Below are 13,994 nucleotides of genomic sequence, written 5' to 3'. Positions count from 1 at the left end.
ACCACTCAGCCACCAAAACATCCATCCATTACCTGAGCCGCTTCTCCTCACAAGGGTCGCGGGAGTGCCGCCGCCTATCCCAGCTATCATCGGGCAGGAGGCGGGGTACACCCGGAACTGGTTGCCAGCCAATCGCAGGGCGCCACCAAAACAATCACCCCTGAATATAATTTTAAAAAAAGACACATTTGACCTAATAAAGTTTTATTTTCTTAGAAATGGCAAGTTTCCTGTTTCTTTTTTTTTTTTGTCTTCCAAAGAAAAAAAAAAAAAGTATACCCCTTTTTTTTTTTTATTTCAACTAGCATCTACATAATGGTTATTGAATACTTCACAATATATTAAGTCTAGATGTTATGGTACATGCATACGATTCAGGCTGCATGAGGAGCCACACCACGATACACTGGGGGTGCGAATTCAAAGGAGGGGTGGTGTGGGTGGGGCTGCAGAGCCACTGTTGGGGTCCAGTTTAAAAAAAAAAAAAAAAAAAAAGAGCTCCGACACATCCTACTGGAACCCTCTCCACAAAACACTGACTGCATCAAACTGTATACACACGCATTACACACTTTTGTACAAGAGTGGGTGGAGTGGCCCCACCTGTCAATCAAGCCAAAACACAGAGAGGGTTGTGTAGTGTTTAAACCAGATTCTCTTTCACAGAAAGAACTTGAGCACTGGCTCACCAGGGAGCGTCTGCGGCCGCTTAGACGGGAATGGGACGGGGGACGGGACAAGACGCTAACCAAAGAAATAATAATTATATAATAAAATAAAAGACATTCAAATACAGTCAGCTTTTTGCTTGGAAATACAAAACTACATGATAAAGCATTGAAATAAAATCCATTGATCAGAATGTCTTTTTTTTTTTTTCTTTTTCTCTTTTCTTAAAAAAAAAAAAAAAAAAAAAAAAAGCAGAAGTGCTCCACACGCACAAAAACACGTACGAGGAATCGCTTGCGTTAAGTCTTTCCTCTGCCTCCCCCTAGTGGAGCTTCGCTTGCACTTCCTTGCCTTGTGCGCCGCACGTCTCAGCGTCTTTATGGGGTTGGGTGCGGGGGGAGGGGCTTCTGCGTGTATGTGTGCGACGCGTTGATGTGTGCGAGATATCGTGCCGGCCCGGTCCAGTCCACCTCGTTTAGTTATGCTGCAACGTGTTGGACTCGATAGGCGGCGCCGAGTCGTACAGTGTGTCCGTGTCGTGGGTGGGCTCGCCCGCCAACGTGCACGGGTTGGACAACGTGCCCGCGCCGCAGTCGCAGAAAAACCTGGGGGGGGGGGGGGGAGAAACACCACGCAACATGAGCGACACTATATACCAACAAACATTTTTCAACGAAGGAAATTACAACTGTAACAAGATTTGGTTCATCTCTCAATTTAGTCTATATTGATTATATTTACAGCTGCAAGTAGCGATGTTCAAAACTGATTTCTTTGCCAATTAATTGGACAAAAAAACCCATCTCCATTCATTCAAAAAGAGGACATTATTTTAAATTGATGATGATTCAATTCCTGGTTCGGTCTGTAAAGTGTCAGAAAATAGGGGCAAAATGTTGATCAATGTTTTCCAAAGTAAAAGCAGATGTTTGAAAATGTTTAACTTTGATTAAACACAAAGAATCAATCTGCTTTCATGGAGGACTACAGAAATCTGAGAATATTTACTGTTGAGAGGCTGAAATTCTAAGGATTTGGGCAATATTAAGTTAAACAAGGTCTCTTAACTGATCAATCCATAAAAAAATGTTGCACCTCTAATTATTTTCATAATACATAATGTTAGTATAATGCATGAATGCATATGCAACTTTTTATATCCAATGTGCTTTCTTTAGAATGGACCCTCACATACCAGTACAGTGCTATAAAAAGTTGACATCCATGTTGGAATGTCATTAAGGATAACCTGTAAAAATCAATTGAATTTTTTTTTTTTTTTTTTTGAGGAATTAGAATCAACTGAAATAATGTGCTTGCATAATTGTGCACACCCTCTTATAACTGGGGAGGTGGTTGTGTTAAGTATTTATCAATCACATTCATCGCTGGGATAGGCTCCACCATGCTGGCGACCCTTGTGAGGATAAGTAAGGAAATTGGAAGGACATTTTGGCAAAAACAAACGAGAAAGAGAGACGCACAGTGCGATCGAGGCATGAGCGCAAAACCTTCCGGCTTCTGCTAGAAAGCGACGCAAAAAAAAAAAATGCCCGCAATAGCCTACTAGATCAGCTAAACTTCATTTGGGGTTAACCAGAAACACTGAACTGGGGCAGTTGTGCGTCGACTCTCATTGAAAATGTGATTGGTTCGTTTTGAACACAGCCCAGTTACGCGAGGGTGCGCACAGACATAATCAATATCGGTGCTTTAGACTTCAAAGTCTCACACAAAAAAAGGTAAAAATATAAAAGTAGGTTCTCCTCACCGATCGTGCCGTATAAACTCCACGTCGTGTCCTTGGTGGCATTTCTTGATGCAGTTGACGCAGATGGCGTTCCTGTCCGTTGTGTTGCAAGTGTGACACCTGCGCGACAACACGCCACCGTCGCCGTCAAATACGCCACAGATAAGCAAAAATAAACAAATACATCAAAACCTCGGAAGACGCCTGCGGACCTGTAGAAGTCGTGCATGGGGTAGCTGGTGTAGCTGGAGATCTTGTAGAGGCACTGTCCTCGACTCACCGCTTTCTCGATGGCGTCCTGGTTGTTGTTGATCTTGTTGTCTGACAACAGCAACGACGGCGATAAGATCAGCTTTACTCCATTCGTGGAGATATATGCATGTTATTTGTATTTACCAAAACACAAAACACATTTTGTTTTGGATCAAAAAGAAAAAAAATATTTGGAGATGCATGCAATAGAACAAAACTAATTTTCTGGATACAATGGAACAAAATCAATAAAATTGGGTTATGAAAAAAAATAAAAAATCTAAAATCCAATATAAAGACAAGAAAACATTTTATGAATCTGAAAAATAAATTTAAAAAAGCATCTCCAAATGTATTTAGTTGAAAGGAAAGTAAGGGGAAACAAGACAAAGCCCAAAACATCTCAAAGTTAGATATTTTCTTTTTATGAATTTTTTTTTTGTTTTAGATAAAAAGAAAAACAAACCTTAAAAGTAGAGCAATAAATACATTTTTAAAATTCCTAGAGCTCGGACTCGCTCGGCAGGTCACTTCCGATTTTTTTGCCCAATGTGACGTATCAGATTTTTTCATGTCAATGTGAAGAGTACAATTCAGAGTACTTTTTCCTAAATGTGTTTTGTATTTATTTATTTATTTATTTTTTTTTTTTAAACGGAGAGATGAAAAAGTTAAAACCAAAAAATATATAAAATGTACATTGAACAAAACGTCTCTACCTTTCATGGTGACGTTGACGCCCGACGCCAGAAAAAGGCCGCCGAAGCGGTTGTTGAAGATCTGGTTTCCCTCCAGGGTGGCGGTGGCGTGGTTGGTGATTTCGATACCTGGAGGGAGGACGCCAAATTTGAATAGGATGCTTTCACGGCCCGTTTTGGGAAGTTAACAATTTCAGTGAGGACTTTGTTAAGGATGTCTTTTATCGCGACCTGCAGCGAAGCCGTCAAAGATGCGGTTCTTGCGTAAGATGGGGTGACTGTTGGTGCTGATCAGCACGCCCGCCTGAGCGTTGCGGAAGATGTCGTTCTCCTCCAGCAGGCCTGAACACACGCAACCGGGTGACAGAAGGTTAGCGGTGCGTACGGGTGTTGCGGGGTATCGTCGCGTTACCTCTGCCTCCGTTGAATATACAAATGCCTCCGTCTCGCCCGTCGTGGATCTTGTTGCGCCTCAGCGTGGGGTTGCTGTCCGTTTTGATCCACACGCCCGCCATGGCGTTGTCGAAGATCTCGTTGTCCTCGATGAAGCCCAAACCTACCGCGTCACACGCACACACCAGGGTCAGACAGGCGCGCGTGTGCTCAAAATGGACGGCGTGGGGATGCTTCACGCACACCTGAGTTGTAGACCAAAATGCCGCCATTTTGTCCACCCCATATCTTGTTGCGCCGGATCTTTGGGTTGCTGCCCGTCCTGCAACCACAAACAAATCGCATTTAGTCAGACTTAAGTACTGACGGAGAATAACGCAGGTAACCTAATCTCTCGCTATATCTCAGTTCACTTATTGCATTTTTTAAATTATTATTATTATTATTTTTTTTTTTATATAGGTCAGTTTAGTTACCCATCGGCACATCTCTGATACATCCATCCAGCCATCCATTTTCTGAGCCGCTTCTCCTCACGAGGGTCGCGGGCATGCTGGAGCCTATCCCAGCTATCATTGGGCAGGAGGCGGGGCACACCCCGAACTGGTTGCCAGCCAATTGCAGGGCGCACACAAACAAACAACCATTCGCACCTACGGGCAATTTAGAGTTGTCAATTAACCTAGCATGCATGTTTTTGGGATGTGGGAGGAAAGCGGAGTGCCCGGAGAAAACCCACACAGGCACGGGGAGAACATGCAAACGCCACACAGGCGGGGGCCGGGGATTGAACCCCGGTCCCCAGAACTGTGAGCCAGACGCTCCAACCAGTCGGTCACCGTGCCGCCTGAATGACAATAATGCAATACAAAAAATCGCTAGTACAGCAGTAACAGAGCGTGTCTTTGTGGGCCACGTGGCAATGGATTTTTGTGCCGCTTTGTAGTCCATCGCTTACCTACGCTACGACAGTAGTAAAGTCAGTAAATTAATGAAATGAAACACAATTCCAAATCAATATAAAACAAATCAAGATTGAGCATCTTCTTGGCAATGTGACAGCGTATTCTTGCACCTCTGCAGAAACTAGATTCATTGCGTCTATTCGTAATCTCAAAATGCCGCATGTCAGTATCGTTTTGAAATGAGGACCCCCTGTGCCCCGGTAATTTCCAACAACATTTATATTCCCCCAATACATACAACCCCAATTCCAATGAAGCTGGGACGCCGTGCTAAACACAGTTAGCTTTATGATTTTAAAGTGGCAGCAATAACTCGCATAAGGTCAAGTGGGCTCTTATTCTTAGCAGAAAACCAAACCTTACTGAGTCATCTCATCTCAACTTGGTGAGTCACCAAATTGCTTGAGGATACAAAGAACATGACCAGAAAGTCACTGTTTAACACAATCAGTTCTATGAAATAAATTCACAAACAGCAACCTCAGCCTGACGACTAGCTAATGCGTACACTGCTAACAACACTGACAGGAACAAATGCAGGTGAAGAGCAACGTTTAGCTTGATCTCAAACTACGGTGCTGTAGTTGAAAACATTACCGCAATGATTCCTAAGACAAGGAATGAAGGGGCTCTCCGCAACTTTCAGCTTTCTCCACCACATCAACAGACAATCCCACACACTGACTTGAAACCCTAATTTGAAACTTTAACCCATACTAAAAACCCTAACTCTGGCTTTAAACCATGATTTGAAACCCAGACTACAAACCCTAAACTTCCCATGAAATCTTATTTTAGAACCCTAACCCTGGCTAGAAGCCTTATTTGAAACCATAACCCTGGCTCAAAACCCTAATTTAAAACTCAAACACCTGCCCTTGAAACCCCATTTGGGAACCCTAACCCTGGTTAGAAACCTTGCTTTCAAACTCTAAACCAAACCCCAAAATCCACACTATATAGACTATATCATTTTTTGTTAGTTGTAACTCTTCTAAATACATTTAAACCTATGAAAACACTTTGAAGGCATTGTATACGCCGAAAAAATTGCAAGTATTAAAAAAAAGAGAGAGAAAAAAAACTATGTACTGTAGTCTCTGTGTCTCTAAGAGGAGGAGCCTGGTGAGATGGTGTGTGATATATATTTTTGTTAAAGTTTATACCGACTTTTGTCGCAGGCTGTATTAACAGACATATTTCTGTTGGTTACCTTATTTGCACGCCGGAGTACATGTGATTGTAGATGTCGTTGTCCTCCAGCACGCCGTGGCCGTTGTCGTAGAAGTACACGCCCACCTGCAACACACCGATAACCGCACCGTGAAAACGACTGCACATCTCGACTAAAAAAAACACACATTTATTCTGTCCTAGAGACCGCCCCCCCCCCCCCCCCCAAAAAAAACCCCTACAAAATTCAAAATCCACTATATACAAAATGGCCACAACATGAAGCCAAACGCAGTTGTAGACCCCCACAAGCGTACCTCCCTGAACATTGCGTCTTATGGATTCGACTCATTCGGCAAAGCACAATTAGGAATATTGCAGCACTGCCGAGTGGCGACGTTGGGTTATTACACTTTTGCCGAGCCTTCAACATCATCATCGTCATCATACATGTTCTCTTACTAAATTATAAGAGCTTTAACAATGGCGAATGTATGAGCCATTTCTTTCTCTCTCAAAATGACCATTTACATTGTTTTTGTGACAGTTGCTGTCAAGATTGATCAAAATATTTGCCTTGGCTCAATTCATGTGAAAAATACAGTACAGACAACTACTCAATATCAAGTGTTGAGCACAAGTTGCGTGTTTGCGGGACCTGTTTTCCGCTGTGGATGCGGTTCTTGCGCAGGACGGGGGTGCTCCCCGTGGTCACCCAGACGCCGGCCAGCGTGTTGCTGTACACTTCGTTCTCCTCGATCACCCCTTGGCCCTTTTCGTGCTGTCGGTCACAACGTTTAAGCGTTACGAAAAAAAAGAAACCTACAAAAAGGAGAGTGAAAATAACTTGTTCTGTCGGCGACGTTTACCACGTAGATGCCGCCGTGCTGGCCGTCGTGGATCTTGTTGTGGCGCACGATGGGGCAACTGTTGGTCCGGATCTGGATTCCTGCCAGGGCGTTACCGTAGATGTCGTTGCTCTCTATTAAACCCCGCCCGTCGCCGAATATGTACACGCCGCCCTGGTTGCCGTTGAAGATCGCATTGCCTCTGTGTTGGCGACGGAAGGAGAGTGGGGGGGTTGGAAATAATTCAAGGAATGTATTTTTTTTCTGTGACCGAGCAAGTGGCGCAATTGTCTAGCTAATGTTTCCTCCCACCCCCAAGATTGCAATGGCCCCCGTTTACCGTATCGTGGGGTCGCTGTTGGACGTGATCCACACGCCGGCGAAGTTGTTGGCGTAGATCTTGTTCTCGATAAACTGTCCCCGCCCCTTCTCGTGCACGTAGATGCCGCCCGTCTGGCCGTGGTGGATCTCGCAACGCACCACCGTGGGGTTAGCGTACGCCTTCACCTCGAAGCCGGCGATGCGGTTCCGGTGGATGTTGCAGTTCTCAAAGTAACCCTGAAAGCGCACGACACCCACATGAGCATCACGTGCACGAGCATTAACAGGAAACTCCAAAGCAGGGGAATTATTACAGATTGGAAACTTTCCTTTTAGGCAAAAGTGAAAACATCAATGACCTCTAGAGGGCATTCAAGGATTGGCCACCGATGTAAGTTTAGGTGAAATCAACATTACAACATGACAGAAATCATGGCTGCTAAATTAATGTAATTAAATTACTTTACCCCCCTGCCCGAACGCGGCGTGGTCCTCGTGTACATTCGTCAGGTGCCCGATCCAATTTGTTGTGTTGAAGCATTTAGATAACGTCGCCCACGACGTACTTCAGTTGTGCACAGACTGCAAATAACTTGCGTGTTGTTTGTCTGAGACGCCGCCAAAACCGACAAGATTGAAAAACACTTTCTTGGCCGTCAGATAGTTACAGTACTGTGCGACAAGACGCGTGACAAGGCTAAACATAAACTAGCTTTTGGATTCACGCGCGACGGCGACGCAGAGTTAAATGTCTTTTGCGGAGCCGATCGATGACGTCATCGATCGGCGAATTATGACATGAAAGCCGATCAGCATAAAATGCTAATTATCGGCCGATACCGATCACACCGACCAGATCGGCATAAAGTCTACGACTCAGTCAAGGTGCCACTGTACTTGCATACTAGTAGTAGTTTTACTCCCTCTGGGATTTGCTTTATTCCATCAAATAAACAAGCTATGAAATAGTTTCCCAGCATTAGATTCCACAAAAGAATGCACTAAAAATCACTATCATAATAATAATCATTAAAAAATATATTTTTTTAAATTGCCCTGATAAATGCACTCACATTAATTGATAAAACGTAATAAATTTCCCAGGCCTAACGTGTACATTCAAGTTTGTTTACCAACTACCGGAGACAAATTCCTTGTGTGTTTTTCTTTTTAAATAAAGATGATTCTGATTTACCATGCCGTGATCGAACGTGAACACGCCCACATCCCTTCCGTGGTGGATGTGGTTGCGTCTGATGATGGGGTTCCCGTGGTTCTTCACCCAAATGCCCGCCAGCGCGTTGTTGCTGATTTCGTTGTCCTCATAAATGCCCTAAAAACCAAGCGCACGTGCGCGTTAGCACTCACCGGCGCGGTTTGCCCAGGAAAGCCGAGGCGCGTTTACCTGCGCGTGATCAGTGATGTACAGGCCCACGTTCTCGCAGTCGCTGATGTTGCAGTGCTTGATGGTCGGGCACGCTCCCTGGCCGCTCACGCACACGGCGGAACCCACTGAAACGCACAACACGCACAAATGCTGCAATTTGTCGCAAACTTAACACAAAATCAAAACAACTACACGTTGTGTATTTAACCAAACCACAATTTACGGAAATCCTCTAGATTAACGCGAACGCACAATGCAAAACACCATAGACGGGCTAACCAAACTAGCATTGGTGTCAGGGTACTACCAACTCCTTTGAACACAAACAGTGCAGCAAGACATGTAGACAGACAATATAACAAACCTCACAGACAAATACTATTTATCCGTGAGTAAAAACAACAAATATTTGTATTATAGTGATTTGGACCAGACTTTTACGTAACGCACAGGGCAGTCGGCGTTCACCTGTGCACGTGGAGCGTATGATGCAGTGGTCGATGTTGGGACTGCAGTTGACGGTGATCTCGAGACAGTGGTGCGCGTTGTGGTGCTGCGCCGACTTGTCGTCGGGGTTAAACTGAGGACAGAAGCGAGTGTTACGGGCGGGCCGAAAGTAGGTAGCCGCTCGTGGCGGGCCGATCGATCCAAATATCGTCATCATCGATACAGACGTTGGTATTGATATTGATCGATATTCAGCGTCGTGGTAGTGACAACTGAGTTTCTCTATCTCTCCGGGATGCACTCCTGCAGTTTTTGCGAAGAGTTAACATTCGACAGGAGCGACAAAATTGAATAAATACATAAAATAATTACATTGATCAATTAACGGGAAAGAAAAAGGGAAAGAAGAAGAAGAAGAAAAAACAACAACATGAACCAGTTCATTAAAAAAATCATTCAGATTGAGCAATTTTGGGACGCAAAAAAGGTGCGGAAAGGAGGTCACCTTAATGGTCATGTAGCCGACGTAAGCGTCTTCTGAGCCCTCCATGAAAACAAACGTAGAATCTCTGGTGTTCTCGATCACGACCTTGTCCGCCACTTTGCCAGGCGCTGAGGACGACGACGAGGAGACATTATTACAGCGCCGCCTCGACATGCGATTCATTGAATTTTTAATGAGGCGAAATGCCATTAATGTGCGCGATTAGCATTTCCATTCATTTAAGGGGGCGCGGCCGAGCAAGTGACATCAGGACAAGGATGGAAAAATGGATGTCTCGTAGCCGTCGCTACGTGCGGGAAGTGCGTACCTGCGCCGATCATCGTAATGGGAGACTCGATGTAGATCCACTCGTCCGTGTAGATGCCGGAGTGGACAAAGATGAGGCCCTCGAAGTGGGCCTCCTGCACGCCGCCCAGTGCGTCTTCGATGGTGTCGTAGTACTGAAGAGGCAAAAAAAGGAAAAGGAGGCCCTTTTGGACAAAAGTCAAAGTTGAAACGCCACCAAAGACGCGCGTGGACTCACCAGCATGTTCTCCCTGCCCTTGTACCTGCCCGGGTTGCTGTAGAAGTGCTCGGCGAAGCCCGGCTTCACGTGGGCGCCTTTGTACTGAAACGACACACGCGTCATTTCGCACAACGTGTACTACTTCTTGATTTGATGTTGAATGTAACAAAACGGTTACAAAGTCTTTTATTGTTATTTAACCTTGGCCGTTACGTACCGCACCGTTACTTTTACGCTGCCGCTATTGATTTTTTTTGGCGTGCCGGTTATTGAAAGTGACTAAACGGTCACATAACGTAGGACAGTTCCACGTCAGCCAAAATGTAAGCCCGTTACATTTTGGGTAGTCGTTAAATCGTTACGCATCCATGGCGTTACAGTCGTAACACACAGCATGACTCTTACATGCCGCGAGTAAATTCTATTTGCGTGCCCTTTACGCGCTGGCTATTGAACATAACACAAAGGTTTACAAAGGTCATTATTGAACCGTTACAAACTGGTTGTGTGCATTAAAGGCCTCGGCAATAAAACCAAGTAACGCGACCCTGCTTACGCACGTCTACGTTCCAGAAAGCAGTCGGAATCTTCAATTGTTGGCATGTCGTTACTCTGCCATTTTTCTATTGTACCGATCATTATCAATTTTGTTTTTCGTCAATGCGCTTCCAGCCATTAACTGAACGAGACAAACAGATATGCAAAACAAAAACAACCGCCACACCCCTTAAAGGCACACCCTTCTGCTTGTCCCACACACATGAAAACCAAATGATTTCTTTACATTCTCTTATTGCATTAAACAATAGACTGCTACTTTGCTTAAAAAAAAAAAAAACAAGGGGGCTGGAACGATTTAATGGCATTTCAATTCATTTTGAAGGGTAAATTTTATTTCATAACCAGCAAATTAGGTTGCAAACATGGTCGCGGAAGCGGTAAATTAAGGCACCACTCAAGTTGTTAAAGACGCTGTCACCAAACTGAATTGAATGTTGGAAACTTGAATGTTCGTAAATAGGGTAGAGGCCACACACCGCGGCAAAACGCAGCGGAACGACGACGACTGCGCGGAACATGGACACCACATTGAGACGCGACCGCATACCTGTCCACTGGAATGCTAATAATGCCTTCTCCCCGTAACGTCAGATCATCTTTAATGGACCATTTTATAATCTTTGTCAACAATCATCGCCATGGTAATTCCAGTGGCAGAAAAGTGATTGACTACTGCTGAAATGAACTGAAAACAAAGACAACCCTCCCCCCGAACAAATCGAATGAATGTCGTAAATAGTTGTACAGTGAAGCTCACGAGAGGTAGTAGTCACAGCCTGGGACCCGAACCCTCATTAATTGTGAAAGGTGTGTAAAAATGCATTTTCTCACGTGTACAAAATGTGAATGTTGAGTAATTTAGCAAAACCAATAGCTAACCTGCTAGCAGACGTCAGCTCGAGCGCATGCTATCCATTTCAGCGTCAAAAGAGCACATCAGTAATCCGAGCTCCAGAACAGTCAACTACTGAACCATTTCCTCCGTGATCATCTGAATTTCCACCACGTCCATTTGTGAATCAACTTACTTGTGAAAATGTCAATTACAACTACAAATCTCCCTTGGAAGCAAATTTACCTCACGTAAAGCAACTTATCGACTAATGAGTCACACGTTCAAAGTACGACAGTAGAAAAGAAGGCTAAAATCCCCATTTAAGGCTTTTCTCAATGGCTCTGCTTTGATCAATTGACATGGGAGAGTTTGCTTACTAATGCTGCCATCAGAGAACATTAAGACTTCTGCCACCAGGACGTACATGTGAGATGATGGAGAAAGGGTCTATACTACGCAGCCAATTCTAAGACTCCGCACACTTGTGCTGCTGTTTCGGTTACCAACATTAACGCAAGCGGGCGCAGTGGTTCCATCAGTCGCGTGTGACAGAGAGAACGAGAACGACTTACCAGCTGCTGAAAGCTCTCCTTCCAGGGGTTGGGGTGTTCGTGCTCCTCGGGGCCGACCTGGTAGAAGCGTCCCGGCTCGGGGTGCATCATGGGACGCGTGTACTCAAACACCTCCATGTACAGACGCTTCCTGGGAGGTTTGGGGAAGGGGGGGGATAAGTAAGAGACGTCATCTCCCCGCATTAAAACGACAACGTGAGCCCCAGGGGGAGATCCGCCGACCATAGTATGGGGTCGTTGGCGAGCTGGCTGAAGCGCTTGCACACGCACGCCGCCCGGCACAGGTCCTGCTCCAGCAAGTACGAGAAGATCTTCAGGACCACCTCGTCGGGGAGCTTCTGCTGCAGATATTGTTCTGCTGGTGCTGCTGGAAAAAGGACCACAGCGACATGTCAGGAGGGCGGGGAAAATGACGGCAACGTCAGAAATGACAGACTGAATGAAAAACCACAAACCTGGCAAGTCGTGGCTCTTACCGGACACGCGCGCCCGCTTGGCCCGATGGCCGAAGGCCTCTGTGGAAGACGTGGACGCCCCCTGCAGAAGGAGGACAGTAAGTAAGGAACCGCATGGAGATGCGCACACAGTGAATGAGGTCTAACCTCCATCAGGCCCTTGCTGGGGCAGGCGGAGGTCGCGGCGGAGGCTGCGGCGCTCCTCTTGGGGAGCAGCGTCTTGCGTCTGAGCTGGTAGGGACTGTTCTGGGCTCCTGGACCGGACTCCTCGATCGCCATCTCTGCTGCTGCGGCTGCTGCGGGAGCCTCCTCATCTACGAACACATCAATATATTTATCACACACACACACACACACACACATTGAGCAGAACCAAAGGTGCGGTGCAGTACATCAACTGCGGTGGTGAATAAGGACAAAAAGAGCATTTTAGCGTGGAGCTCTCGTACAGGGCTGACAGCGGCTCACGTAAGGCAGACAAAGGTTGGTCGTGATTGAAAAGAGTCGATGCCCTAATCTTCAGGGATCTATAATGCACACACTTCTTTTGCCGTCTATGTGAGCAATGTGACCGTGATGCATGCAGCTCGCGAAAAAGGGCCGCAGATTTGAAGGGGCCGCTAGAACGCGAAACTGAAAGGCTCCAAAAGCGAAGTGCGTAGCAGGCAAATCCGCGGTGTAAACAAATGCAGCTAGCGGCGGCGGCGGCGGCTAGCACGCAGAACGAGGAAGGAAGCGAAGGGGAGCAAGAAAGCTTTCAAAATGGACACAGTCAAATCGGCCGCGGAGGCACATCTGTGTCCGTGCGGCGGTTTTGTCGCAGTGCTTAGCCGAGCGTCGTCGCCCCAAAGACGGCCGCTAAATGTTTTTGTTCCACCCCAAAGATGGCAGTGCTGCGGGACGCCGCAGATTTACACCCTCGGAATCGTTAGTGACAGCTGGGAATGCGGCGAGAGAGACAGCGAAGGGGGGAGGAAAAAAAGCCATGGCGAGGGTGTCCGGAAAGGACAGCCCCCTTTAGCCCTCCACCAGCCCAAGCCGAGATAAGAGGGCCGATATGGGCCGTCCGGCTCCATACGCATTCGGTTGAGCGGAGACAACCCCCCCAACCTTCCGCTAGCTCGTAGCCGAGCCGCGCTCCAGTCAAGCCAAACAAAGCGCGGCCTGGCCTAGGCTACACTCAGGGAAGCCTCGGTGTTTCCTACTCGGGCCGGGCGGCGCTTGAGCGCTCGCGCCCGAGGACGAGAGGGAGGGGGGGTGGGGGTCTCCCTGGAGCTCGCCGTCCGGCTCGAGGCGGCTCTCAAGCCCGCCCGCGGCGCCGCCTCGCTTACCTCTGTCCCCGTTGTTCCGCTCGGGCTGCACCGGGCGCGGCCTCGACACTCGCCTAGGTCTCCGGTTGGTGGCTTTGACGGAGTTCATCTGGGGAGTTGGTCGCTGGTTCAAAAACACAGAGCTGTCCTCCTCGAGACGAGCCGCGTCTAAATTTAACCCTAGCGCCCGGGCAGCCTCTCTCCGGTTACACCGAGACGACTGCGACAGACAACCCGCTGGTATTTTGGGTGTAATTAGCCGTTTTTCTCCGCCGTCTTCCTGCTGCTCCCCCCCTCGTATCGCCGCTCGGTGCCAGCTCCGTCTCCGTCTGTAGCAGGAGGAGCCAT

At 46.8% G+C, this 13,994-nt stretch overlaps 1 protein-coding gene across 4 annotated transcripts; it reads right to left on the bottom strand.

Moving 5' to 3' along the window:
• Positions 1-627: 627 nt before the first annotated feature.
• fbxo11b (F-box protein 11b) lies at positions 628-13,994 on the bottom strand. 4 transcript variants are annotated; one of them, XM_061706745.1, is made up of 22 exons: positions 13,668-13,994; positions 12,484-12,650; positions 12,337-12,418; positions 12,104-12,248; positions 11,882-12,011; positions 9,932-10,015; positions 9,716-9,848; positions 9,409-9,515; positions 8,925-9,036; positions 8,475-8,581; positions 8,265-8,402; positions 7,089-7,306; positions 6,770-6,950; positions 6,559-6,681; positions 5,941-6,026; positions 4,008-4,084; positions 3,782-3,925; positions 3,601-3,711; positions 3,391-3,498; positions 2,632-2,740; positions 2,441-2,539; positions 628-1,274 (listed from the first exon to the last, which is right to left on the bottom strand). In XM_061706745.1, exons 1-22 carry the CDS (start codon positions 13,753-13,755, stop codon positions 1,145-1,147), a joined length of 2,679 nt encoding a protein of 892 aa, XP_061562729.1. In that variant the 5' UTR covers positions 13,756-13,994; the 3' UTR covers positions 628-1,144. The 4 variants fall into 4 exon arrangements, with proteins under 4 accessions (XP_061562729.1, XP_061562730.1, XP_061562732.1 ...); XM_061706746.1 differs by having other exon boundaries at positions 12,104-12,245; XM_061706748.1 differs by having other exon boundaries at positions 12,358-12,418.

This window comes from Phycodurus eques, chromosome 19 (assembly GCF_024500275.1).
Source record: "Phycodurus eques isolate BA_2022a chromosome 19, UOR_Pequ_1.1, whole genome shotgun sequence".
Taxonomy (NCBI): Eukaryota; Metazoa; Chordata; class Actinopteri; order Syngnathiformes; family Syngnathidae; genus Phycodurus; species Phycodurus eques.
This window is presented reverse-complemented; position numbering and strand designations above follow the sequence as displayed.